Source organism: Centroberyx gerrardi, chromosome 7 (assembly GCF_048128805.1).
Source record: "Centroberyx gerrardi isolate f3 chromosome 7, fCenGer3.hap1.cur.20231027, whole genome shotgun sequence".
Classification (NCBI taxonomy): Eukaryota; Metazoa; Chordata; class Actinopteri; order Beryciformes; family Berycidae; genus Centroberyx; species Centroberyx gerrardi.
This window is the reverse complement of record NC_136003.1, coordinates 10,691,393-10,719,379: the sequence shown is the minus strand read 5'-3', so window position 1 is coordinate 10,719,379 and position 27,987 is coordinate 10,691,393. Positions and strand designations below refer to the sequence as shown.

Below are 27,987 nucleotides of genomic sequence, written 5' to 3'. Positions count from 1 at the left end.
CTGGCGCAGGCAGTCGTGGCAGCGGGAGGGGTCGAAGATGTTGGGCTGGAACTTGGGGCAGACGGGCTCATCGCCGGACAGGGGCATGGCGCGTCTGGAGGGGGCACTCGCTCACTCATCGCATCCCGCAGAGAGCACTGACCGACAACAGCAGAGGGTAGAGGGATAGTTGAATTACACGCCACACAAGAACAACACAAAACACATACAGTACCCATCGATGAGGATATATGGAAAACTGTTATGGTGACTAAACATAACGAATGTGTGGTGCATGCAGGCAGACATGTAGACATAAATGAAGTATTGACCAAAACCTGCAGAGCATCATCCACAAAAAGTGTGAGATGAGAAAAAAACGAACCAAACTAACACAACAGTTTCCTTAAAGAAATGTGTTAAAGAGGACACATTTACTTTAACACAAAGTGTTACTGTGTGTTTGTGTTTGTGTTACTTTAACACAAAGTGTTAAAGTAGATTCTGGCTGTGCCACTACATTACTGAAGACAGGTGTAGGCACCAAGCAACAGCTCAGAACAATTGCTTGAGAGGATCTTTTATTTCATGGTTAATGCACGATCTAAAGCGGAACTGTTAAGGTGGGTGATAACTAATCACACAAGAGGACAGTGAAACACAATCCAGTCAGCACTATCAAAGCTCCCCACAGAATTGCGTTACTACTACTAACCACAAAGCACAAGCAGCATAATTAAACACCTTTTACAAGCATCTCAGTCTCTAACAACTGAATTAAACTAAATCAACTTACTGATAAGACAATATAAAAGTAGGACAGTAAAAACAGAAGACAATCTCCTGTGATCATTTTGATCTAAAAATGACAGGTAGAGAAGTGATGAGCATTACCTGACAGAAGAAGCCCCCGTCGTCACCTCAACTGACAATATGGCACGAGGAGTCAGAAGATAAACTGTCCATCAGACCCCCATCAGGCACATGCCTCTTCCCCATGCTCTCTATCCCCTCAAGCTGCCAAACTCTCAGATAGATCCGATTGGCTGCTCTGACAATGGGTGAAACTGAAGCACACACCACCGCCATGATGGCTCTGGGTTAACGCTGCAGAGGCCCCGGACCAAAAGGCACACCCGGAGCCAACATGGAGCCGGTGGCACGGCGGCTCCTCCATTGAGCGGTTGTATTAAATATCATGGGCTTTAGAAAGCGAAATGAAACGCTCGTGCTGGTGACAGCTGGCACGCGCTGGCTCAGGTTAACGTAAATAAATAAACACCGGTGAGGTATGGGTTTAACATACATTAAAACCCATTGACTGTGTAGTATAAAGTTCTTCAAATGAACACAGTGTAAGGTGCAGCTCGTTCCCCTTTAGATCACACACACAAACACAGAGGTAATACTGTGAGTTAGGGGGAAACAGAGCTGAGGGTTAATTTCCTGATGCTCCAGAATGGATGTTGACTGGAGCGTCAGGTTTCCTATTAAACAATAGACAACAGAGCAACCGAATTCCAGAGAGAACACACTGACTATCAGTTTGTGTAAACAACACACAACAACACAAGGCAACTTATTAGCATGTTTCTTCTTTCATTTAATCAAAGCAAGTAAATACAGCATTTGTATACATTTTAAGGAATATAACATTACAAAAAACAGTTCCATTGTGACAAAATGTACAAATGTGACCAAATGAAAAGCCTTCTGTGGAAATACTGAGCAACTTTTCCCCATAGACACTTTCAGCAATAAAAGTCCATCATGTTCACCTATGGGATTCTGACCAAACAATCAAGCCTCTTCACAGTTCGCTCAGCAAACCCTACATTTTATTTTTACACACAGTATATTTCAGTCGTGGTGATGAATCTTCTTCCCCGTCTGCCGGCGCCTCTGCCTCTTGCTGGTCCTGCCGGCCCTGCTCTTTCTCTCCGTGACACCGGGCTTCTTGTCCGCCAGACGGCCTCGTCCTCCTCGGCCTTCCTGCTTCCCTTTCCTCTTCCCCTGCTTGCTGAAAGTGTTGAGCGAAGACGTGAGGGAGCGGATCCTGCAAGAGTGGGAAGGGGGGGGGGGGGGAGAAAAACAATGTAGCTGAGTGAGAGAGGATGGCAGGCAGACATATTAAAGCAACAACAAAACAGCATTGTATTAGTGAGCATTAGCTACTATGTCACCACTTAGACCATCTTTACACTGACCAAAAAGATATTTTAGAAGGGTACTGGAAGAGTGGGAATATGATGACAGTAATGCAATACCTTGTTGATGTAAGAACAGTGTGTGTGTTTGTACGTAACAGTGCAGAACTGTGTGACAAACAGCTTACTTTTTATTGAGGATGGGATTCCCGGCTTTCCTCGGCATCGTACTCCTTTGCGCCTCCTCTTCTTGTCCCCCTTCTGCATTCTCACCTTCACCTTCTCCATTAACCTTGACAGCAGAGATTCTCAGTGTTAGTGCACTTTCATTGCCATCAATATAGTTCTGTCTTCAATTAAAATGAGCCCGCAATTGCAACTGCACTATTTAGTTGATGCTCTTATTCACAGCAATTTAACTTTTTTTTAACCTTTATTTATCCAGAGAAAGGTGACTGAACATGCATGCACTTTTCCAGCAATGCCCTGCTTCACATTCATACAGTTACACACACACTCACACCTGGGACCGACCCAGTATACCCACAGCCTCCTACTGTTGGCCACTAAAGCAGCTGAAGGTGCCTTGCTCCAAGGCACTTTGATAGTAAGTGTTGAGGGAGGGGAGAGCATTACTAATTCAATTTCCCCACCTGCATTTTCCCCCTGAGTGCAACAGTACAAGAATTCAGCATTTGTGAATCCTATTTCTTTTTCTGCATCTAGACTCCACATGCAGCCTGTTAAGAAGCAGAGGGGCTAACTCTCTACCTGATTTGCTGCTGCTGGCCCCAGAAGGCGATCCCCAGTGAGGTCCAGGTCACTGATGGTCGTTACGGTGACGGTGTGGTTGGGGTGATCGTAGTACACAGACTCTGTTGTGCCTGTTATGGCGTCCTCCAGGTCATCTACATCCTCCTCTGAGAGGTGGAGGGAAGGAGAGAGGGAAAGACTTATAAGTATAGTTACAGATCAATGAAATGTACAGGGAAAACAGACGTGTGGTTTTCGCATTTTCACTCACCTAGAGCTTCTTTCCTCTCTTTGAGCATCTTCAGATATTCCTTATGCCTCTGAAATGAGATAAGCAAACATGACATTAGTGACGCCTTCTGTGTTCACCATTCAGTTAGTGTCCATCCCAAAATCTTACTTTAACGCTCCCAGCTTATTTAAAGTTACCTCTTGTCTGACTCTGTTCTGCTCCTCCTTGATTTTCTTCTGGATTTCTGCCACTGCTGCTTTCCTTCTCTCCACTTTTCGCTTGTGGAAGCCAGTGAGGAATTCCCTGACAGGACAAAACCCACAGTTACCACACGACATAACATCATTACTAATGCCTGCCAACAGGTATCGCCTTTTAACAAGTCACTGCAGGTTAGCATACAGAATCCGTTGAGTGAACATTAAACCAACCAGTGTCTAATCAAACTTGGCTTGGTAGGTAATGCTAACTTAACAGTGACGGCTAACGGTAAGATGCTAACAGCTGACAGATGTTTAATAACATTATTATCGATTATTAACTTACTGTCGGTCTTTGTCGTCAAACATAACGATGCATTTGTTTTCTCTCTTCTTGGACCCTGGCTTGAATTTGCCTTTTTTGGACATATTGTTGTGTTTTTTCATGTTTTTCATGTTGTGCACGTGAGTTTGTCTTCTACTTCTTGCTTCTCCTGCTGAGTGCACCATTCAACTTTGTCCGACTAGAAACACGTACAATGCACTCTGTTCCCCTCGGTCTAAAGATCCTAAAAAGGTTCCCTTCAACCCAAATATTTAAAATGTTTTAAGATTTTGATTTTTTTCAGGTTCAGACAGTCCAGATCTTAACCATACAGTGTTTATATTAACCTTTGGCCTTATTACTGTGACTAAAATTGCTATTATATCTAGTTATTTCCAGTTAAACAACACAATCCACATGTTCTCATGAATAGCATGAGCAACATAAGTTATCTGTTGATGCCATGATGTATCTGGTATCAGGTCACCTTAGCATGTTTGGTATTGAGAATGAACTCATAGAATAATATTGAATGCATTTCATGATACTGTATGGCTGCCTCTTGTTCCCCATTCCCTCACCCTTTTATTTTTTATTTTTCTAAAATGCTTGGTGACACTCTCCTGACTTCCCTGCCTGGGTTTCTTTCCTTTCAGCTGAATTCAGAAGAGCCGTGTAAAGACTTCTGTGGTAAAAATCTGTTTCTGCAGCAGGCTGCCACTCCCTCCAGTGGCAGAGACCCATTATACGTCCAGACCTGCCATCTTTCTATATTAATCCAGAGGAATGTCTGAGTTCGAGCGATGTGTCCAGTGTTTATTACTAGGCAACATGGAGAACGTCTAGGACTGAAAGAGGAAATCCAAAACAATCCTCACACACCCCTCATTATCAAATTTACACTGGCTTTCAAACCAGGTCAACGCCCACGTTCAAATGAATCACAAGGTGTACAATGTCTTCTCTTTCTTCTGTCTCAGTGCTTATATTTATACTTTTCTCTCAGATACAAATTTCCATATCACAGATCCACCACCAGCAGATATGACACTTTAACTACTGAAAGAAGATCACATGTGGAGACCGCTGTCATCTGTTGTTTTATTAAAAAACAAAAAATCAAAATGAACATAGAAATTCAGACAACAATACAACACATATCAAGGGGAAAAAAGACAAAAAATAAGATATTTTTTTGTAACATAATAATGACTCTGTCCACTGCAGATGGCTGGTTGTGCATTTCTTTCTTCTATGCACACGTTAACCAGTCAGGAAAACTAAATCTATGCTGACAGAGTTGGATCAAAGCTGTTTCAGGACTCTTCAGGTTCTGGGTGGATAACTGACAAACTGGTTTAAGCTGGAAGACAGACTTCTTCCTCAGTGAGAGGTTAATCACATCTGTCAGTTTATAAGAGCATCCTTGTGTGTCTGCTTATATTTCAGCAACAGCAACAAGTACCAAAGAAAGAGTATTCCTAAAATAGCATGCTAATTTGTTAAATGCAGACTTTACTTCTTCAATAAAATATACAACTTCTTCCTCTTAAAAATTCTCCCTCCAACAGTTTCTGTCCCTAGGTTGCTTTGCCAATATAAAACAATAATAACGACATAACTGCTCACTTCCAAAAAAAAAAAAATCTGAGCATTTATAATAATATTACATAACCATTAAATAAGATAATCAGAGCACAAAAATAGGAATGACAGAAGTGACAAGTCATGTAAAGTCGGCAGACAGTTACATATGAAAAGCGAAGTGGACTAAGATCCCACACTGATAGCGCTCCTCTGACATTTCAGACATCATAAAACATAATAAAATAAATGTATTAAACTACATCAAGGCATTTATGCTTGAGAGCTTTACATCATACGTGGACAACATTGCCAAGAAATACCATTCCTCACTTGTATCACTAGTGGCCAAAACTAATCAGGCCATTTTCACTTCAATATACATTAGAGGCCAGACGGCTAACCTCGCTATCCTGGTCAGAGCATTAGACCGTGACCTGCAGCCCCAGGAAACCTTTACCTCCCAACTGTGACATGTTACGGTGCTTTCTTTGATGTGTCTCCCTCTCTAGCAGTAGGTAAGGACATCCTGTTTCATCTACTTAAGACCACTGTTTCTAACTGGCTATGTACAACCTATATACAATCACATTGTGAGCATGTATGCAACTGATTTAATGGGTGTGGGCATGTGTGTTCGTGCATGTGTGTGTGCAGGTAGGCATTTTCAACCTGTAGGCCTATGTGATTGGCTGCTTTCCTCTTTTAATTAGAGATATTTCTCCAGTCCAAATGATCTCCTCAGTTTTTCTCCTCGTTTGAACAGCCGCAGCAGCAGCCACTCTTGTGCTGCGCCGCTGAGTCTAAATAAAGCTGCTCGGCATGCTATTATTAGAACAACACTGTACTGGATTGATGCATCACTTAAAACTGTCACTTGATTTCAGTTCAAGTTAACTGACGTGGTGCTGAAGTATCCTATATTGCGCCACAGTACAATGCTGGCATTGTACAGCGTATGAGGTAGATAGGAATAGACACTACTCAGCACTGTACGCTAAAAGCAAGCTAGTCTGTCCATCTGCATCCTACAGTTCAGCCAAGTCGAACAGAGCCTGGCTGTCTACGCTTGAATGCACCGAAGCCCTTAATTGAAGCTTGCATGTTTAATGAGACATTACACATTTACTGTAGCACTGACATTGCCGTGTGCCAATAATGATTGTACAGCTTGCTAGGCCTACAGCCAATCAATGCAGTGCTGCATTGCATTAATTTAAATAGCCATTAAATAATGGTCCCTTTTCCCTCTGGGGCCTATTTAACCTGATTCTCCTTGTACTGTAGCAGTAGTAACGCCGTGGCAGGGAGCCAGCGTGATGTCACCACTGTCCAGAAGGTGGCGTGATTGCACTGCAACAATGCCGCTAAGCATCAAAGAAGCACATGCATAGCCTTCCAGTGTATCGGCCTCACACTGTTTCCTTCAGTGTGGATGCGGGGCTGAGAGTTGGATGTTGGATGATGTGTGACGGTAAAAATCAATTGTCCGTGTGTGAAGAAAAGTGTGGCAGTGTGAGGAAAAGTCCCTTTACTCATTGAACTGTGTGAGTGTGTGAATGAGTCATAAATATACATTTTTGCCCGGTTTACATATCTTGGTATGGATCATAGTAAATCACAGAGTTTGAGTCTATCGTGAGTTAGCCCTAATATCTGATATCTGTGTGTGTGTGTGTGTGTGTGTGTGTGCGTGTGTGTGTTTAAGCAGTGCAGCCGTTCAGGAGGCAGCGATGGTGGTGCCCCCGCTGAGGCGCAGCAGGATCTGCTGACAGTCCTGCAGGGAGCGGCGGTCTCCCACCCGCTCCAGGGTGCGCTTGGCCTCGGCCAGCAGGCGGGCGCGGTGCCCGGGCGGGGTCAGCAGGGGCATGGGCAGGTGGCGGCAGGCCAGCAGGATGGCGTGGGCCCTCTCCCTCTCCCCCAGGATGCACTCGCCCTCTGATGGTGGGGGTGGGGGGGGGGGGGGTGGGGGGTGAGGAAGGGAGGAGGAGAGAGAGGAGAAGCGAGAGAGAAAAAGGGGAGAAAAGAAAACAGATTAGTGGTTAGTGCCTTCTGATGTGTGTGTGTGTCTTTGTGTGTGGGTACAGGGTCGCACTGCCCTTCAGCACTATTACAGAGTCAAGGTTTTCAATTTCCCCAATAATGGTTAAGATTAGGAAAGGCCATGTGGGAGCTGATCCCCAGCCAGCACTCAAGGACAACTTCACCTACGAGTCTGTGTGTGTGGATACAATTCTGTAATTCCTACCCACTGCTAAGGAACCATCTTGCATTGGAAGCTGCATCTACTAGCTGGTGTCTGTGTGAGTGAGTGTGTGTGTGTGTGTGTGTGTGTGTGTGTGTGTGTGTGTGTGTATATATTCTTTACCAGCTATGTAGGAGTTGTGGGGCCTGTATTGTAGGCTGTATTCTACTGCTGGTGTGTGTGTGTGTGTGTGTTTGTGTGTGTCCTTCCCGGTTGCGTAGGAGTAAAGTGTCGCATTAAAGGCTGTATTCTTCCAGTTGATATGCATGTCTTTTTTGCCTTTCTTCCCAGAGGTGTAGGAGCTGTGTGTCCTGCGTCGGAGGCTGTATTCTACTAGCTGGTGTGTATGAGTGTGTGTCTGTGTGTGACTTCCTTACCGGCTGTGTAGGAGCTGTGTGTCCTGCGTCGGAGGCTGTGCTCCAGCAGCTGGTGCGTCCTCGTGGGACTGGCTCCAGCCATCAGCCTCACTGTGGTCTCATGGAGAAACACCTGGAGGAAAACACACATGCATCAGAACCGCAATCACACAACAGGACCTCACAAATGGTGCAACTATTGACACAAGTCAAAACGTAACAAATGATCACTGAGTGTTGTGAAGGCGGTAGTGAAAGACCCTCTGGCTACAGTAAACACCCCACCAGTAAATCTTCCAGGCACGACTGATGATAATGATAAACTAAGATGAGATTACTCCAGCTGGGGAGACTTGGAGAGACCCTGATTTCCAAGGCTGATACACTAAATATGATATTATCATAAACAAGGTGTTGACAGGTCCAAACAACCCCCAGCTGATTTATGGGCTTGTTATCAACGAGGCACTTCTGTGAACACTCAAAAAACGTTTAAGGCCATGATGCATCGGCAACGTTTTGAGGTAATGTGCAGTGGATGGAAACTTAACAAACAACTATGACCAACAGTATTTTTCCATTGTACTTTTGTTCCTTATAGCCCACCATGTTACCCAGTCCCTATCAGACCTGACTCAATTCTTCTTTCTTCTATTTGTTTTAATCTGCATGGAATACCAGATCTGCCTCTTGTTGTATTGTCTTTTGTGGCAAGCCATCTGGCAATTGTGTATGCTAAACCAAAACATGAGAAGTATATGCAAATACTATTTGATCCAAGTCTTGCCTATACTGCTACAGACTGTCCTGCTATCTTGCTTTAAGACGTTTCTCAATATGTCACGGCAATCATGCACATGTAGACTAGAATATAAACACACTGTCTTCCTTTCAAAATTGTCTGTTAGTGTCATTCTATGCTTATTTTGGCATCGGAGCCCTGAACAGGACAACTTAGACAAGTCAATATAGAACTCTGGGCTCTGATGACTGTTCCTTTTCTGTGTTTTTCTAGTTCGGTCTACACTGGAGAAGAAGAAAAACCTTAAAGTCCTATACACACATGGCTTTGTATTTTCAGAAATATACCTTGTGTTGTGCCTGTCTGTAGCACTGTCCGAGCCTCCTGAGCGCGCTCAGGTCCCTCTGGAAACCAGCCAATTGGGATCCAGGGGCGGGGCCAGGTTCCCCATTGCTGCCGCTGCCTCGCTGCCACAGGCTAGTCCTCAAGGTCAGCAGGAGGTCACACACCAGGAGCTCCACCCCCTTGGAAGAGAAGAGAGAGCTGACGATGAAAGAGCCGTTTCACTGGTTGACGCAAATGTATGTTGGTTTAATAGCTGGTGCAAGTAGATAGAGAAAATAGATTAATTAAAGAGTAACCAAACCCAAACCCAAATCTCTGTAAAAAGCCTGCTACTGAAATTGCCATCTGCTCTTGGCTGATCTTTGGTGCCAGGTGATGTCACCAGCTGTTGTACTCTATAGACGATGACATCACCTGACCACCAAAGATCAGCAAAAAGCAGAGGGCAATTTTAGTCATTGTATACTACGATTGATTTGTGGTGTAGAGTGATGAATAGCCCAGGTTGGACTCAATCAACTGCAACAACCACAACTACTACTACTACTACTACTACTACTACTACTACTACCAGTACCCCTACCACAACATGCCTACACAAAACAAATCTCTTTAAAACTATGGTCCACATGCTATCCAGGTCTGCGGGTCTTAAGGTGAAGCTGGTGCCTGATGGGGAAGTGGTGGGGTGTGTTAGCGGGTGCGTGTAGATTGGGGAGGCCTCTGTACTGCACTGCAGACACATTGCACTGGGCTTCAGGATCATGCAATGCAACTACAATGCACCACAGCCACCTCCTACCACCCACACTGCGCACACACACACAGCCCCACGTCAGCCTGCCCTGACCACCCCAACTGCACTTATGAAGGTGAAGAGTGTATGTGTGTGAATGTGTGTGTGTATGTGTGTGTGTGTGTTCCTTCTGATAATTTAACATCAAACCCTCCAAATCCAGCCGAGGACGCAGAAAGAGTAGCGGTGTTTGGAGTGTGTGGAGGGACTTTCTGTACTCTACCTTGTTGAGCCAGTTGCCAGACTGAGCGAGGGGCACGGAGATGCTGGAGCGCAGGTAGCTGCTGGCTCTGTCACAGTGGGACAGGCAGGTTACGGCCCCCTCTCCCTTCAGAGGGGACAGACTCATCTGGACCGCCTTGCACAGCAGCAGCACGGCCTTGGGCAGCGGGTGGCTGAGACAGACGAGGCACAGAGGGACAGAGGGACAAGGAGGACAGTTAATGTGGGTTTTTTCAACAACAATGAGTGTGTAACTGTCTTTTTTCCCCCTTCAGTTTAATTTATCTTAGCGGTTTGGAATCTGCATGGGTTAAAAAGCTGATTACACACACAATTCTCTGTTGAGGATACACTATATGACTTTTAGCCACTGACTGATCATCTTTCATCTGTTGTCTCCTGATCCAGTTGGAACCATCATGATTATTTCAAACATGTTTGCTTTTATTACTAAAATCTGGACAAGATTCCCGCAGTGTGGGCTGGACAACAATTTCAATCTGAATGGAGACCAATGATCAGTCAATGAGAGATGAAAAGAAGAAAAGGAAAGGAAATACAACTGTGAGAAGAAAAATGCTTCACTTCCACCATGTTTGTTTATCCCAAAGTATTCCTAAGTGTGTGTAGAAGTGTGATCCCCAAATCCAACTAGCTGTCAAGTTTGTGGGCCTCTATGACTCAAGACAAAAAAAACAAACAAACTGTGAATGCCAGTTAAGTGTGCCACGTCCGATCTTTTCACAGTTTAATCATGTAGTGTGTCCAAGCCTTAAGAATTCCCTCATTCTTCGTTTCTGGCATACAGCGACACACACACACACACACACACAGTATGTCTATACACACAGTTGTATAAACATACAAAGTTTCACTTACTCAAGAGTGTGTAGAGCCCTGGGCATGCGTTCTGCCTCTGCTAGCAGTGACCTCACGGCGACATCATCACCCTGCAGCCAATGGACGGCGGCCTTCAGGACCAACGCCCACCAACGACTCACCGGGTCTCCGACTGGCAGGGAAGAAAGGAGGGACGTGATGAAGAAACGTCAAGGACTGAGCAGCTGCAGAAGGCTTTTTGACTCCAGTGTGGCTGTGAAAAGCTTCTTTCTTTGTTGAATTGAAAGTGTCAGTTCAGGTGTGCAGAGACGGTGCGGTGGTTAAGACCCACGCCATGACTGCTGCTTTAAACACTTAACATTTTATCTGCATGTGTATGATGATAACAATGCACTTCACGTGCAGGGTATTGAGCTGGCTGTAAGAACAGTAGGAATTGATCAAGACTGTAACTGATTAACATTGCCTTCTCAGATCGCTAATGTGTTCTCATGCATGCAAGTCATTTATTAGCACAAATCAATGACTGGAAGTGTTATCTGTGATAATTCAATAAAAAAGTTAATCCTTAAAGCCAAATTGATTGTCTGTGTGCTTCTGGGAAAAGAAAAAAAAACATAAATCAATATCCGTTCACAGTAATAACTGAGGCAGGCCGTCCGGTTAATCTTCATTGAAGAGTAAAGGAAAGACATCCCGATATATAAATCTCTTCCCTGCACAAACAGTACATGTGATTCATGCTACTGCGTGATCAGGCAGGGGCGTGTCGGTTCATTCCATCCATACCTGGTGTGGTGGTGTGATTGGGAGGAGCGGAGAAGGGAGGAGGAGGGGAGGGAGACTCCTCCGTACAGCTGTTCAACAACTGGAGAAACTCCAGGGCGCTGGAAAATTCCCTGAGAGAGACAAAAGAGAGAGAAAGAGTGAGAGAAAGATGGTGAGGGCAAGAGAGAGAAAGAGAAAAAGCAAGATGCAGAGAGAGACAGTGAGAGAGAGAGAGAGAAGGATGCAAGAAAGCGAGACAGATTGGGAAAAAAGGAAAATGTTTACAGATGCAGAGCAAACCATTAATTCACACCAAACTCTCAAAAACACATCAGCGGTGGACAGTGCAAGTGCCAAAGCTCCCACTGGGCACTGCAGCGTGGTGAGGACCCCGGTCTTACCCAGAGTCGTCCTTGCGTTTGCCGGCCTCGGAGTCACTCTGGGGCTGGATGAGGGTGTGAACCGCTCTCTCCAGCAGCTTCCCACAGAAACAGCGGTGCAGCTGGGCAATGGGGTCAGCTGGAGGGGGGAAAGACTGAATGAGAAAACACCCTAGTACAGTTCATTTCTTTTTTATTTATGTAACCTTTATTTAATACTTGGAAAACACATTGAGGGACGGGGACCTTATTTTTCAAGCGTGTCGAGTTTCCATACAAGGGAAGAAACACCAAATTGATATTTACAATCTTTAATTAAAACATTCGCCAAACATAAAGAAAACATTCACATTTCAAGCTAATCAGGTTCTTTATCGGATTTCTGAACAGGCTCATCTCAACCAAAGCATCAGCCTTCTGGGTTTGCTGTAATTCATACCAGGAATATGGAACACAAAATCTAAATTTGATTAATTAATTTGATAGTTGACAGTGGAGAGAGACAGGAACGATTGGAAGAGAAAGAGGGATGACATGTGACAAAGGTCTTGGGCCAGATTTATTTTATTTTAGACCCTTAAAAGCTATGATGATATGATTTTATTTTATGCTTTCAAACATTTTATATGACTAGGAGTCACTTTTTCAATTGGTGGATCTTTCATTTTGGAATTAAAATTTTAGAAAAAAAAAAATCTGGACCTTACTACTTATTTTACAATGCTAAAGGGCCTAGATTATGGCAGAATAATCCAGCTCTTCCTGATATGACATACCCGGGTCTCTCTGAGAGGTGTACACCCCGTCACTGCTCTCCGACTTGACCGACCAATCACAGCTCAGGAAGAACTGCCTGCCCAATGGGGTGAAGAGCCAGCGCAGGCAGTCGGGGATTGGCTTGGACTCCGATTGGTTGGCCACACTCTCGGCGCAACTCAACAGGTAACCCTGCGAGGGGAGAAAAGACAAAACTCATGTAAGGCAAACGTAAGACAAATCTCATTAAAATGTCATGTTTGTGTGTCATGTTTTATGTGTTAATGCATTGATGCAATAGATAGACAGACTGAGAGATTGATAGACAGCCTGGATAAATATTGAAACAGTGTCCTGAGGAGGAAAACAGTGGAGGGAAGAAGAAGAGGAAGGCGGAGATATCGGAGATGACAGACGGAAAAGTGAGTGTATAGCAGACTGACAGGCAGACAGGAGAGGTGGTGGCCCAGCACGGTGCGCAGGGCCGTCGCTGCGGTGACGTAGATCTGGGCGAGCTGGGCGGGAGGCATCTTGCCCTGGGCGCTCTCGCTGAGGTTGACGGCGCTCAGAGACAGAGACAAGGACCACAGCCCGCTACGCTGAGGCAGCTTCCCTGCAGAGAGAGAGAGAGAGAGAGAGCGAGAGAGAGCGAGAGAGAGAGAGAGAGCGAGAGAGAGAGAGAGAGAGAGAGAGAGACAGGAGCCAGTCAACAATCTGCTACAGTGTGATGCATGGCGAGATTGCAGGTGACAGATCCTGTAGCTCGGTTTCTGGGAGCTGGATTACATAAGAATCACAGTGTTTGTATGGTGTGGACATTATTTTTAGAACTGATATTGGTGTTTTATTAAGAATCCGATATGGGCCAGTCAGTGTCATCCACCTCCGATATGATGGATATGTTGCAGTTTGTTTGATTATATTTTTATTGTACAATTGATCAGTACTACTGTGGTTATCTATGGAAAGCTCTTATCCTAAACTGAGTTTCAACTGAGAGTTTTCGTGTCACATAGTGTTGCAGAAGCTTTTCCACCTTGCCAAGAAGAAAAATCTGTAAGAAACACTGAATAATTAAATTTGTGTCACATGAGAATTGTCCAATTTTAAGATGTTGAAAATTCAACTATAGGAGGTTTCAATCCAAAAATATCAGTATTCAAAAACCCATATCGGTCGAACCAGTGGAAAAATCCAGTTTGCTGCCATTTAACTGTACCAGTCACAGTGTTAGTAAGAAAATAAATTGCTTTGTCGGAATAAAAGTAATATGGTTGGGAAGTTCTGTTTGACATTATTCTTGGCCACTGACTAGGGATCAAGTATTCTGCCCCATTCCCAAACTTTAACCATTAACCAAAATGAATGTCGCCCAATTCTCTTCACACTTACCTGTGAGCTGCAGCTGGCTCAGCCGATGGTAGACCAGAGCCGCGTCCTTTGCGCTTGTTCTAGCCTCCTCCCCCTCGTGCTTTCCTCCAACCTGGTGAACCAGCCAGCCCAGAGGGGTGGGGCGATGCAAGCAGTAGCGAATCAGATTCCAGGACAGGGAGCAGACCAGGTCTAGGTTGGATGAGGGCAGTGCTCTGGTCAAGACAGACAGGCAGGTCTCCAAACTGGCCATCGCTGCTGTATAGTCCCCCTGCAGGAGAGGAGAGAGGCGGTGAGACCATCCATTTATTTCAAAATTACTTTCATGCCATTTCTGCTCTCTGAGTGACAGGAAAGATATTGGAGGAGGGGGGTGGGTGTGATGAAGGTCATGACTTAGATCTGAACATGTTTTGAACAAAGGACTCAGACACTAAAAATAAACTCCTGCGGGGAACAGGCGAGCTAAACAGAGACATCAAAGGTAGCACATCCAAAATTGGTGGAAAAGAGAGGATACAATACTCACATCACACTTGCAATGTGAGTATTCTAGTCATTTTTTCCTCAGTTTGGATGTCCTACCTGACTCTTTTTTGAGTAATTGCCCGGGGCTGATCCGTACTCACCCTGTTGAGATGCAGGTCGGCTTGTTTGCGGTGCCTCCAGAAGGACACGGACTTGGGGGAGTGGAGGGGTGTGACGGGTTCCCACAGGTACAGCACCCTGACGCAGCCCCACACCGCCCCCACCCCGCTCAGCACCCACACCATCACCCACGGCAACAAGCAGCGCAGCCATGACGCTGGAGGAGGAGGAGAGTCAGAACATGAGCAAGTGTTGAGATGCAAATATTTTCAATCTGCTTTAGAATATTTCACAACCAGGAACTATGAGTAATGATGGTAACACGCTTCATCGGGCGTTACCACAATGACCATAAATTGCAGTTAATATCTTACTGAGTTCAGACTAATTTACTAAAAAGGGGAATAATACTCATTCTAACAGCTGACATGTTGAAATGGCCTAAAGAAGTTATGGACTCATTGTTGTACTCACTACTGATCTAGTATATGATGTATAGTATGTATATGATGTAGTAAACAATGTATATGAACTATGTATATGACCTAGTATAGGATGTATATGATGTGTATGCATATGTATGATGTAGTATGGTATATGACATGTATATGATGGTATGTGAAGCCCTTTGAGACTTGACTGTGATAAAGGGCGATATAAATAAGACTTGACTAGACTACACTATGCTGCTGCCAAGATATGACTAAGGCAACAGTAAACATTTCATCGCCCACGAATGAGCCCCGTCTCCCTGTATCTCTGCAATCCCCCAATGACTAAGTAATGAACCCCGCTCACCAAAGTCCTGTGTGTGGCTGGGGAACCAGACCAGCGTTCTGGACGGCCCGTGGCCCGCTGTCAGGCCGGGGCTCCCCGACGCCTCGGAGCCCAGCAGAGACGGCAGCGGGTTCAGGGAAAGGCAGAGAAAGGTCAGTGCGCACAGCAGCAGACGAGAGCGATCCATCACTCCCACGGAGGAGGGAGAGTCTGGCTCACTCTTCACCTGAGAGAGAGAGGGAGAGAGAGAGAGAGAGAGAGAGAGAGATGGAGAGGGGTCGAAGGAAAATGAGGGAGAAATAAATGTTATACACAAATAAGTACATCTACACATTCTGTACATGCTTTGTGTGTTTATGTGTGCCATCTTGTCCCTCTGTGTGTGTGTGTGTGTGTGTGTGTGTGTGTGTGTTTACCGGATCATGGTCCAGTAAGGGGCTGCCTGGCTCTGAGTCGACGCAGTAAGGAGAGAACTGGTGAGGGGAACCGGAGCCAGAGTCGGAGGCAGGAGGTGACATCATCACCACCTCTTGTTTAAGCTCCACATCTTCAGACAGAATCACAGGCTCTGAGAGAGAGAGAGAGAGAGAGAGAGAGAGAGAGAGAGAGAGAGAGAGAGAGAGAGAGAGAGAGAGAGAGAGAGAGAGAGAGAGAGAGAGAGGGGGGGGGGGGGGGATAAAAATACTCTCTGAACTCTTTCTAATTACAACAGATTGCAGCTTGCATGTAACGTCTCAGTACTGCAGGAACACATACTGTTCTTCTGGTTGCCCATTTTAAGGGCCAGGTTCTCCTGTCGTAGTTTGTGGTTGACCTGTTGCAGGTACTTGATGTAGTCGATGGCCTTCCTCAGCACTCCTGACTTATGCATCTGGGATAAAACACACAAAGGTGCAGAATGTGTGAGGATCGATCAAGCTCAGAAACCAGAATCAGTTTCTGAGCTTCAATTAATTCAGTGGATTTCCACTGAATTAATCAATTAATTCAGTGGATTTCCTTCCAAATTGAAATACTGAAAAACTTGCGGCATTGGAAATATCCCACCTATTAAGAGATAATTCAGACTGCATGCTCAACCATCAGCAAAAGAATGCAGTTTCTACTTACTCACTTTATTTACATTTCAAATCGATTCAATCTCCCGGTGTTAAAACCACTGACCTTTGCGTCGTTGCCCATGACCAGGTCTCTGAGCTCCAGGATCTTGTCGTTGATGGAGGACCTGTACCTCTTCTCGATGATGTTGTGGGTGGTCCTCCTCTCACCCTCCTTCACCACCCCTCCCTGCATCATTCCTCCCCCCATCATCTGGCCCTGCTCCATGGCCGTTCTGGCTCCGCCCCCGCAGTGGGAGGAGCCTGGCTGCAGCTGCTTGATTGGCAGCTTGTCCCCGCCTCCCATCATGACCGGGACGGTGGTCAGGATGTTGCTGCCCATCAGGGTCTGGGAAAACAGGTGAGGAAAATCAGTGGTGGCCCATTACATTATAACTATGCAACAAAAGATGAAGAGATGTGAACTCAAGCACTAACAAGGAGGTTCCAGTGTGAAGCATCAGTAGAAAATGTGGCTGTTGTGTTCTGTAGTTTAGTATGGCGCTAAAACTGCCAGGTTTACACTTATAATAAATCAGAGAATGATCATGTGAGAAGAGAGAGAAGTGCTAGGGGTAAAAAAGAAAAGGAGAGAGATAAAAGGGGATTTTTGAGAGCAATTAGAGTGAGGAGAGGGACTATGATTCATTGGAGAGAAGATGATGTGAGGTTAAAGGGTTCCATTCCCACTGGGGCCACTTGTACCAATAATGGATACACTCAAGGGGCGGTAAGGTGCTTTGGATAAAAGCATGTTATATCATGCTATTAGAAAATACATTTTTTTGCTCAGACCAAATCAGTGCAAGATCTTTAAAAAATAAAGCTCAGCACTGGTAGAAGAGAAGGAGACTGACGTGACAGACTGACATCACCACTGTCATGGTGATGGTGTGATGTGTTATTGATGGTTTTCTTTGTGGGTATGAGGGGAGAGACAGAGAGTAAGAGTGGATTTGTCTGTTTACCTTCCTATGTATGCATGAAAAACAGGAGGAATCTCCTGAATTCTCTGAGGTGTTTTACTATTACACAATTAAGTGTAAACAACATAATTAAAATGAAACGTCATGTGGAATCATATCAAATAAGGTGTCTGAAGACTCCACACTACATTACATTGTTCCCTTTCCACAGTCTGCAGTCCCCAGACCTTGTAAATCATTGATTTGAGGAACAAAGGCCAGCAGTGTGGTTAAGCGATGCAGAGAGCACTGGAAGACAAACAGAGATGTACCGGGACCTGCAGAGCGGTGGTCTGGATGGGGGTGGTCAGGGTGGTGATCCCTGCGGGGTTCTGCATGGTCGACAGAACCTGCGTACCATCCGGCTTCAGTGTCGTCAGAACCAGCGAGTCTGTCTTCAGAATCTGAGGCTGTTGGACCAGAACCTGACAGGGAGAGACAAGTCCAAAGAACAGCATGAGCATGTGGGCTTTTATGTTTGCTTACGAGCAACTTGAAAAGATCGAGGCTTGGGTATTCAGGATCGCTGGCACTTTACTAAGCTGTTTGTATGCAATCAAAAGATGAAAACTTTCAGTATCTGTGAGCTATTACTTTAGACTGATAGACTGATCTAGGTTTACTGATATATCAGGCCAATATTAGTGACATGAGTGATATTATTGACTATGGGTGTCTATGAGTTTTGGTGTCATGCATGTAAATGCTTTTTCAGAGGATTTTCCACCCTGTCAAGAATAAAAGTTTGGGGGAAATTAAACACTGCATACTTGGATTCTTTTTGGCAAAAAAATGCCAAAATTAAAATGATATAATATTGGCACAAAATATAAGCTATTAGCAAATTCATTACAAAGTATCGTTCAACCCTAGAAGCAATAGTTCAGTTAGTCAGTGGTACCTGTTGGACTTGCTGTTGCATAGTGTGGACCGTGGTGGGCGCTGTGGAGAGAGTCTGGATGGTCTGACCCGTGGGGGTCAGAACACGCTGGTGCTGAATGGTCATTGGCTGGAGCTGCGGTGATGTCATGATGCTCTGCATCTGTGGTTGGAGGACTGTGGATGGGAGACAAGATGACAGATGGAGGATTCGCCAGTCAAATTCAAAGGACAAACACAATATAACTGAAAGAATGTAAAAAGAGAGACTAAGAACAAACCATATGATCGCTGCAATGGCATCTTACCTTTAAAAAGAATATTGTATGCATATTTAGAACCTGTTGCACACATATCAATAGGGATGGGACAATATTCTTATCTCACAATACGATTCAATACGCGATATGGGGTTCACGATTCCATACAACCATGATACGATGTAATAAATAAACGTTCCATGGAGCCACAAATCTTTCTAGCGATGGCACTGGCTTGCTAGAATGTAAACAACAATTTAAAAATGTCACTACAAAGTGCAAATAATATAATTTCGATGGAGAGTTTGTGAAAATTGTGATGGGCAAGCCGACTCATTTGTGATTACTACAGCAGAATAAACATTTTTGCATTGCGATACATTGAATTTCTTTACATCGTCCCATCCCGACATATCAACCACCTCATAGAAACAAACTCAAGCGTTCTCTCGTCACCTTGGAAACTGGGGGCGGGACTCTGGTGGCAGATGACGGGGTTCTGGATGAAGCGCGATTGGCCGCCATTGGAGGCAATCATCACCGTCTGGGCTGCCTGGGTCTGGATGGGCAGCGGTGTCTGGCTGTGGGTCTGAACCAGGGTGTGGACCGGGAAGCTCTGGGTCTGCATTGGGATTGCCTGGGTGTGCACCTAAAAACAAAAGAAACACTTTTCATTCAACACGTATGCATGCATTTGCCCCGCAGAGATCATTAAAGTTTCATGCAATACGAGCCAGTTTCTTTGTCATTTCTGATGTACTGTTACAGGAAAAAGATATTTCACTCAGAAGACAATAAACTATCTGTATATCCATCTAACTGACTACGGTTTTGCTGAGATCTGTGTTGGCGTCTGTGGGGACACTGACCTGGATACAATATAATTATACTTTATAGTCGGTGTTTTCTGAATTTTTTCTCCTGTCAGCAGAAGCTGCTTTTGTACAGACGGCACAAATAACAGAAAATGAATCCACGCTGTCTCCGCGACAGACAATGAAATTACAGGTAGAGAATTATGAGCCTTGCAAAGACCCCAAGACTCCAAACAAGGCTATTGCACTAGACCCGCATTCAAGTACATTGTCAAACAGCTGATACCTGGATGGTGGGCTGGGCTGCCTGTTGCGGCTGGGGGTGGATGGGCTGCACCTGGGGCCGCGGCTGGAGGAGCGGAGGGCTGCGGGTCACCTGCTGCTGCCCAACGGAGGCGGTGGGGGTGGGGGGGGTCTGGGCCGGGGTGAGGGGAGGGGTGAGGGGGAGAGACTGGGGAGACAGCGTCTGGGAGGGGGCGAGGCCGACGCTGGGGCTCTGGTAGACGACGGGGGTTGACGCGTGGGGGGTCTGGGGGGTTTGAGGGGTTTGAGGGGTTTGAACGGCGGGTCGCGGGGCGGCGCCATTCTGAGCGGCGCCTGCTGAGGTCATCTGGTCCTCAAACAGGTCTGGGAAGTCCCCCACCTGGTTACTGACAAACTGGAGCATCTCTGAGGAGAGGGAGAGAGAGAACGGAAGTCAAGGCAAGCCTGCACGTGGTTTGGAAATGAAAACAAGCCATTTCACAGATTCCAGCAATATGAAACATGAATAGATGTAATACAGCTGTGTGAAGTGTACTTCAGCATATCGACAATTCTACAATTCAACGTCATCTCGAAAGGTGAAATTCCTTAAAAAGTCATTTCAACAATAAAAGTGTGATTTTATTTTGTATTACAGTAAAACTTTGCAAGAGTGTGGTGAGAGATTGTCCCACTAAGAGCAGACAGTGAATAATGTGCACACACCTGTGGATGAACACATTGCAACATAATGTACAAGACATCCTGTGATTGATGATGATTGCTTTATTTCCGTTAAACCCAGGCCGTGGCTAATATCCCATAATGCAGTAATGGGAAGTCATAATGTAGGTCTTTCTTTCCCAAGTGTCCTTGAATGAGACATCTTGCAATGGAGCTTATCTAGGCCAGAAGAACTGGCTGCAGCTTCCCCACTACAGACCTGGCTACAAAGTGTGTTGTTTACTGCCTCTAGTAAGGTCAATGAAAAGACAGGCGAATTAAGAGAGCTTTATGGACTGGCCTTGACTTAGCTCACACACACTAACAGCTACTGTTCTGGCAATGAGTCAGGGAACAGAAAGTGAGCACAAATGGAAAGGCCTTCAAATGACTAGCCTTGAAAAAGTACAGGGTAATCTAACACTGATGGCCCAGAGAGACAATGGGAACAGGGTAAAAGAGCGCTTAGATAAGAAATCAGGCAGCTTCGCTCGGCTTGATGGATGGGCGGCTTTATAACTGCTATTTTGAGAACTGTCTAATAGTATTCAATCATTTGTCCCCTCTGAGGTAAAACCTGTTGAGCAGCAGGAAAACAAAACTGCTGTTATAAAAGACTGGCAAGCTTGTGCCTATGAATAAGTCATGTTGCATAGGTTGGGTGTTAACATCCCACCTTTAGCTTAACTTCTGGTACTAGGCTATGAGAAGAAGCCAATTTATCAAAGGACAAATTGGACGCTCCCTGCAGCTGAGGGATACATAAAGCTCTACAGTGGAATAAGTGACGAAATTTTGAACACAACCAATCGTCATGATGGCAAAAACTAGGAAAATAAGGCCCAGGTTGAAAATAACCAGAATGATCCTTTAAGCAACTGGCTTGAATGAAACCATGTGAACAGTGTCACACACTTTCAGATAAGCAACTCCGACTGAACATTAATTAGCCATTCCTGCTTGGGCGCTTTGCCCAACCCGTCCATCACACTGCACATGCATGCAAACACACATCATGTAGGCACACACGCTGGAGCATGCGCATGCACACCTCCATGGGGGGCAGGCTTTTCATAAGAGACAGAACAAAGCAGCCCCTCTCTGAGCCCCCAGAGCCTCAGACAAGCCTGACACAAAGGGATAAACCTGTCAAAGGGGGACAGTTTCCTAGGCTGCTCCGAGCAAAGAAAATAGGTTATGTAACCAGAACAGCAGTTGCAAGGGGAATAATGGGGAGAGGGAGAATGATCTACATGAATATAGGGTCAAGTGCATGAGCCCTTACAGGGGCCCCTAAGACCTTATACTGCTTACTATGGATTGCATACCGGCCGGCTGAAGAACAAAGTTCAAATATCTTCTGAGATCTACAGTACCAACCGTTACACAGAGAGAGAAATGAGACCCATCACCAGTCAATGAAAATCAAATGTGAGATTTAAAAAAGGCTAAATTGGAGGCATTTTCCTGCAGTCATTGAATGTTTGTGTAAAATCAAATTTGTGCATTAGACCTAGACCAAATGGAAGCTGAGTGAAGCAAAACTGTGTGGGCTGTCTTTGCTGCAGTTCGTCAGTGAATTCACCAGTCAACTCTTGGTTGTCATTTCTCTCTCTCACACAATCTGTGCATTCCTCTCTTTTGACACAGTGATAAAGTGGGATTACATAAACTATGGCCCGGGGCTGGCTGGCTGCTAGTTCTGTTCAAGGGCCCCTTTTGAATGGAGCACCACACACCAGCCAAAATCAGGTAGATTATTGGCTGTGTTTGGTATGTTTGTCTACATTATCACCCACTTTGGCCATTAATGTTTGTTATTTGACTGGTAAACAGTGGCATGGTGGTGAGTTTTAGAATCCACCAACCACTGTGGCCCGTGGATGGAAACATTAGTTTCCTGTCCTGGAACCCAGTTTATCCCACATTGTCAGACGGCACGCAGCAGAGCATCAGCCTGTCTGGTGACTTAGCATTCAGTAAAATTCCGCTCTAATGGAAATCCGGTGACTCTGCGCTGGCCAACCCTACACCAAAAGCCCCATCCTTTCACCGAGTGCCAAAGGGTGAAACTTGTTTTGATAAGATGGGATTGGAACAGTGATGCTATCTGTTCACTCACTGTGTGTGTGTGTGTGTGTGTGTGTGTGTGTGTGTGCGTGCGTGTGTGTGTGCCTGCCCGCAGTGGAGAACCAGTTTGTCAAAAAGATGCGTGCCAGGAAGTTTTTCTCAACCGTTCTCCATAAACTTTCTTTTAAAAGATGCTGCACAAGAACGTTTTTTCTCAATAAGTTATTTTTCTTAACACAGAAAAATATGTGCTAAACTTAAAAAGTAGCCAAATGACTATGAATGATGGTTGCTAATAGGTTCAAATGGCCCTGTTGGCTTACAGTAATAACTGATGAGCAAGTCACACACTTGTGGTGTTCCTTCACCTCGCATATACACACCTAACTGTTGAATGACGCCTCTTACTAACATGCATCTCGAATTCATGGAAAAAACTACTGTGCTTACAGCTTCAGCTGATGACGACTTTTTCCACTGAATGTTTGGATCTTTATTTGCAAAATGCAAAATTTATAGTAGACTAAAACTTTATACAGATATACAAATGATGGACTACTGAAATGGCTATGAGATATATGGGGTGTCAGTCATGATTTTGCATAATGCAGGGTGATAAACCTTTGCAAATGTTCTATCTCTGTAGACTAAATTACACTGAATTCATGAATAAATTCAATAAGTAGAAACATTATTGGAAAAACTTCATCATTCTGAGTCAGAGAAATTTAAGACTGTAACTCCTGACGACTGATATTATGAAGGCCTTTGTCACATAAATTCTCCATGCCATCTCTAAACTTTGTGTGTTCTGTGGTCTTGATTCATAATTAACAGTGATGCCTTAAACTGCTCTCACACAGGAGGATGAGCATCATGCTCGGCGTTTAGACAGCCAGCGCTGTCAGCCTGAGCGGAAACAGGCCGTCACTAACTTTACCAGACGAAACAGCAACAAACACTTTAAACTGTTCACAGTGACACGGCTGAATACTGTCACTCACCGTCGATGTCTCCCAAGGTAAATTCGTCCCCTAATTCCGCTAAAGTGGGGTCCATGTTTTCCATGGTCGAGATGTATTCCCCAGTATCCATCATGTTTCAGCAGCTCGCCTCCCCGGCTGTCACCGGAGGGTTGCGGGAGAAAAGAAACAAAACCCGCGGCGTATTCTGAGGCGTTAACAACGCCTTCAAAAGACTTGTCTTATCGAGAATATTATTATTGTTTTTGAAGCAATGGTAAAACAACACCAATGCCTCAAAAGAGGCGGATTCCTATCCCGATAAACTCATTTACACCGATTTGTGATTAAGACGTCGCCATCTTGTTTTTCGCTCATTACGTCATTCACAAACAGACCCTGTGGCCCAGAACGAGCTCTGATTGGCCCAGACCTCGCTGTTGTTGTCATGAGACCAGTAACCGTCGTCCAATGGAAATGTCATGTTTGCCGTGGTCTGATAGTACGTCACCGATCAGAAGCTGTGGTGTAATTTGAATAAACCGCGCCCCCTGTCTTCTTGAAAAGAAGTAGCCCCCTTCAGAGAAATTCAGCACCTTATAAATATTGCAGTCATATTTGCTTATTACAGTGATACATTATTCATACTGTCTGAATCCCCCAACTATTATGCAACACCCCGAGTACCATAAATTACAACTCTCCCTGTCCATACAAATGACAGCTGATCATTTTAACCTCTTTCATGCATACAAATAAGTTTATTCAGTTATTCTCTCCATTAATTAACAGAAAGAAGAGTGGAAAAATCAGCTGAATATATTACCACTAAACCACAGAGGAAATAAAAGGAGGCCAAGAACACCCAGCGTTGCAAGAATAATCTTTATTGTGTATTTCAGTTTATTCCACACAAAAGAGCATTTTCACTTATCAAGGCACATCCATGGCACAACATGCCAGCTCTGTCTGTTTGGAAGCTAACATTGCACTCTGAAATTTTGAGGAACTGAAATACTGGAGTAACACCAAAAGTTAGTTACCTATTGAATACTGGATGTGCTTTATCAATGATTTCCTAGGATCACTTCATGTTTTATGAATGTTCAAACTGAAATAACACATTAATCCATGTCTTTTCACACAGTGATATAAAGAATGTAAGTGCATGTCAAACATCAAACAACTTAAAAAAATATTCCTATTGAATAATCTAAGGAAATGGCTAAGTGAGAAAGCTCAAATAAATGTTGCAATTACTGAAAAGAGCTAATAAATTACAATGGTTGAAAACTGAGAACTGCAGATACTCGTCTACCTATGTTAACACTTCACTGCAAATGCTACTTGTCTGGTTTATACAGAACAGGATATGAAACTGGGAAAATACAACCACCCACTGTCAGTTGTCAATTGTCAGTACAAACACATTTTATATGCTTTTCAATACTTCAACCCTTTTGTTCATTTTGCCCCACCTGTTATCGTGATAAGATGCTACATGAATCCTATTCAACCAAACTGTGAACACTGTAATATATGGTGTGTCAGAAAATGCAGTCAGTTCCCTACATTTCTTTGTGTATACAGCTGTGATTGTCTGTTAGCCAGACCTGAGTCCAAATAGGAGTGTTGGTGAAATTAAAATATTTCATCTGAGTTTAACTGAGCTTAGTGATGCATGAAGTTTAACTTTACAGTCTTAAAATTACAAAAAAACATACTGTATTTTGCTATTGTGCGTCAGTCCACACCATCCAAAACAAACCACCCTCAAATCTGGATTTCAGTTCATGCACTAGATTTTGACTTTTTATTTGTTCCAGTAGACTTCATAAGACCTCTTCTCGGAGTAGTTGGCTTCCGTTGTTCCTGTGCCGCTCCTGACCTTTTCCTTCACTACCTTCACCACCAGGCCACCAGCCAGAGCGATGCCCGCCGCAGCCTTGCCTATTTCAGCCACCGCCGTCAGGATGCGTGTTGTCGCCCCCACAGTGCCCAAGGTATCTGACATGACCCTGCTGGCTACTGAGGCCATGCTGGGCCCTGCTGCCCCACACGCCGCCGCACTAGCAGCAGCAGCCGTCGGGACGCTGACAGCTGCCCCCTGAGCTAAGGCTGCCCCTGCCCCGGCACACTGAGCAGCCCCACTAGCAGCAGCAACACTCACCCCAGTAGCGTTGACTACACCTGCGCTCCCTACTGCTGCGGTTTCAGCGCCAGCGAGGGCCGTTGTGCCGACAGCCACTCCCTGCAGGGCCGTGCCTAGAGCGGCCCCGGCCCCCATGGTGCCCCCCACGCCCGCTGCCGCCCCCACGGCGGCGGCCCCTACGAGGCTCACCTGCCCGAGGGCGTCCAGCGCTCCCTCTTTGGGACTGGCGGCTTCGGCGGCGGCCACGGCGCCCATGGACCCGCCCAGAACGCCGCCGGTCGCCGCCCCCAGAGCCACGGCGGTTTTCCCTGAGGCCGCGGCCACTATAGCCCCCACAGCTTTCCCCACGCTCGTGCCCCCGGCTGCGGATATCCCAGCCAGCTGACCTGCAGCGAAACCGACCGTGTTCCCCATGACGGCCGCCCCGGCCGCGGCCGCTAGAGGGACGGCCGCCCCAAATACCGCCCCCACGGCCATCCCGGTGGCTCCGGCAGCCACCAGGATCTTCACTTTGTCCAGGACTTTGGTGGAGAGAGCAGCCTCCCTCCTAATCCGACTCAGGGACGAGTGGAAAGACTGTCGCCGGCCGACGGCCCTGTCACTGTCCCTCCTCCTGCCTCTAAACTGCTCCCTACATCTCTCTCCTTTATCCTTCAGAAAGCTGAAGATGCTGCCTTTCCTCTCCTCTGTCCATCTCTCCATCCTAAAATCCTCTTCATTCGGCCCTCTGTCCAAGTTCTTTCTCCTGAGCCCTCCCGATCCTCCTTCCCCGCTCCCTACTTTTTCAGACTCCAAGTCGCACTTCCTTCGCTTGGCGAGTTTAGTCTGCTCTTCTTCCACTGTGGCGTTGTTTCCCCCTTGTTCTTCTCCCTCTGCTTGCCCTCGCTCCCTCATCATCCTCTCCTGCTCCTCCCTGATGGCAGCCTCTGCCTCTAAAAACATGCTGTTGGTATAAAACCCTCCGCTGTTCTGCTTCACCATCTCGTCAACCTTCATCAGGAGCTGTCTGACCTGCTCCAGGTTCCCGGGGTCTTTGTTGTTGAGGGCGTGGTACCTGCCCCCGCACCTGTCAATCAAAGCCTTGAGCCCTGCAGGCGCCGTCTCCCCCAGGTACTCCTCAAGCCCCCTGCCCTCCAGGTCGTCACCCCGGGTAAACAGGACCACCGTGTGCTCACGGACCGCGCCCTCGCCAAATATCTGGCTCATCTCGCCCACGGCCCGGTTCTCGTCGTCTGTATATCGTCCCAGCGGCACCACCAGGAGGAAAGCGTGCGGGCCGGGGGCGGAGAGAGCCACACATTTGGCTATCTCGGCGTGGGTCTGCTCCGCGCTGAGGTGCGTGTCCCCGAAACCTGGCATGTCAACCACCGTGACTCTCCTCACCCTCCTCCTCCTGGCAGCCCGGCCATCCTCCTCACCCTCCTCTTCCTCGCTGAGGTCGGCGCTCCCCTGCTCGCAGATCTGGGTGACGGAGCTGGCGCTGATCTGCGACAGGAAATGCCTGCGGCCCAAGATGGTGTTTCCGGACGCACTCTTCCCGGATCCGGTCTTTCCGAGCAGGACCAGCCGGAGGTCTTCACTCCGTCTGGTTTCTGAGTCATCCTCTTCCCTCTCAGTGTCAACCGGCTCCTTTCTCTCCACCTCGCTCCCTGCTGGATGAACAGTAGAGTTGAAAATGTTCATAACTAAAACAACAGATTAAAGAGATATTTCCATTTGATATGTTAATAACAAAACCATACAAACACTGTCACTCAGTGTAATTTGCAGCAACAGTTACCTAGCTTATAAAGTTTTCAGTTGTTTCCCTGTAGACACATAGAATCCACCACTTCTACCACCACAAGCTAGCCATAAAGGCTAATACTGCTATTAAAAACAGCCACCTAATATTACATAATGTGACCTGACCTCTTTATATCAGTTAGGTAACTAGCCCAGTGATGAACTGTCAGGAACGTTCCGTGCAGAAACAAAACATTACAATGCCAAACCGTTACAGCTGGTTAACTACTAACTACTGTGTGATTACGCCAGCTGGTAGTTATAAACCAAATACTCATGATCCACCAGACATTAACTTAAAGATCAAAGAGATCAAATGTCAAGTGCTTGAATCTGCTTAGCTAGCGTTAGCATATGTCGATGACAGCCGCAGCTAATTTAGCGTTAGCAAGCTAAGCTAACCTTATTTTTTAGCAAGTTGCCGTGGCTTTTGACAACTTGAGCAGCAGCTATCACGAAAGGTAAATGGTCTTACCAGACTCCACGTTATTAGACATCTCTCAGTCTAACTAAAAGCAGCTCTTCTCTACATTCAGGCTTTCGTTTTCGTCGTCTTGTTAACGTACTTAGATGTTAAGCTCAAAGTCAACTCTTCTGCCCAAACCAAAACATTAGACTCGGCTATAAAAC

General features: G+C 45.7%; 3 protein-coding genes across 5 annotated transcripts; all 3 read right to left on the bottom strand.

Moving 5' to 3' along the window:
• Nucleotides 1–1,575: 1,575 nt before the first annotated feature.
• On the bottom strand, nt 1,576–3,810 carry nol12 (nucleolar protein 12). Its single transcript, XM_071902039.2, has 6 exons — nt 3,658–3,810; nt 3,309–3,414; nt 3,151–3,199; nt 2,898–3,046; nt 2,315–2,418; nt 1,576–2,035 (listed from the first exon to the last, which is right to left on the bottom strand). Exons 1-6 carry the CDS (start codon nt 3,765–3,767, stop codon nt 1,840–1,842), a joined length of 714 nt encoding a protein of 237 aa, XP_071758140.1. The 5' UTR covers nt 3,768–3,810; the 3' UTR covers nt 1,576–1,839.
• Nucleotides 3,811–4,723: 913 nt separating this feature from the next.
• srebf2 (sterol regulatory element binding transcription factor 2) lies at nt 4,724–23,772 on the bottom strand. Of its 3 annotated transcripts, none has more exons than XM_071901953.2 (21): nt 23,463–23,772; nt 19,709–20,091; nt 19,064–19,256; nt 18,629–18,655; nt 18,370–18,524; nt 17,741–17,893; nt 16,571–16,852; nt 16,163–16,277; nt 15,823–15,974; nt 15,428–15,632; nt 14,671–14,846; nt 14,063–14,312; nt 13,114–13,283; nt 12,691–12,862; nt 11,936–12,053; nt 11,556–11,665; nt 10,806–10,938; nt 9,928–10,099; nt 8,911–9,087; nt 7,843–7,954; nt 4,724–7,158 (listed from the first exon to the last, which is right to left on the bottom strand). In XM_071901953.2, exons 1-21 carry the CDS (start codon nt 23,554–23,556, stop codon nt 6,941–6,943), a joined length of 3,567 nt encoding a protein of 1,188 aa, XP_071758054.2. In that variant the 5' UTR covers nt 23,557–23,772; the 3' UTR covers nt 4,724–6,940. The 3 variants fall into 3 exon arrangements, with proteins under 3 accessions (XP_071758054.2, XP_071758055.2, XP_071758056.2); XM_071901954.2 differs by having other exon boundaries at nt 17,747–17,893; XM_071901955.2 differs by lacking the exon at nt 18,629–18,655.
• A 519-nt stretch (nt 23,773–24,291) lies between these two features.
• LOC139913832 (uncharacterized) lies at nt 24,292–27,973 on the bottom strand. The gene is made up of 2 exons (XM_071901967.2): nt 27,833–27,973; nt 24,292–27,224 (listed from the first exon to the last, which is right to left on the bottom strand). The coding sequence occupies exons 1-2, from the start codon at nt 27,852–27,854 to the stop codon at nt 25,234–25,236; spliced, it is 2,013 nt and encodes a 670-aa protein (XP_071758068.2). The 5' UTR covers nt 27,855–27,973; the 3' UTR covers nt 24,292–25,233.
• Nucleotides 27,974–27,987: the final 14 nt, after the last annotated feature.

Excerpts from the sequence above, each read along its gene's own strand:
- nol12 (XM_071902039.2), bottom strand. The coding sequence starts at position 3,767 with ATGAAAAACATGAAAAAACACAACAATATGTCCAAAAAAGGCAAATTC. Across the intron at positions 3,200-3,308 it reads AGAACAGAGTCAGACAAGAG|AGGCATAAGGAATATCTGAA; the intron begins GTAACTTTAAAT and ends ATCTCATTTCAG. Across the intron at positions 2,036-2,314 it reads AATCCCATCCTCAATAAAAA|GATCCGCTCCCTCACGTCTT; the intron begins GTAAGCTGTTTG and ends CCACTCTTGCAG.
- srebf2 (XM_071901953.2), bottom strand. The coding sequence starts at position 23,556 with ATGATGGATACTGGGGAATACATCTCGACCATGGAAAACATGGACCCC. Across the intron at positions 19,257-19,708 it reads CAGCCCAGCCCACCATCCAG|GTGCACACCCAGGCAATCCC; the intron begins GTATCAGCTGTT and ends TTTTGTTTTTAG. Across the intron at positions 7,955-8,910 it reads ACAGACAGGCACAACACAAG|GTGTTTCTCCATGAGACCAC; the intron begins GTATATTTCTGA and ends GTTTTCCTCCAG.
- LOC139913832 (XM_071901967.2), bottom strand. The coding sequence starts at position 27,854 with ATGTCTAATAACGTGGAGTCTG. Across the intron at positions 27,225-27,832 it reads GTCTAATAACGTGGAGTCTG|CAGGGAGCGAGGTGGAGAGA; the intron begins GTAAGACCATTT and ends CTGTTCATCCAG.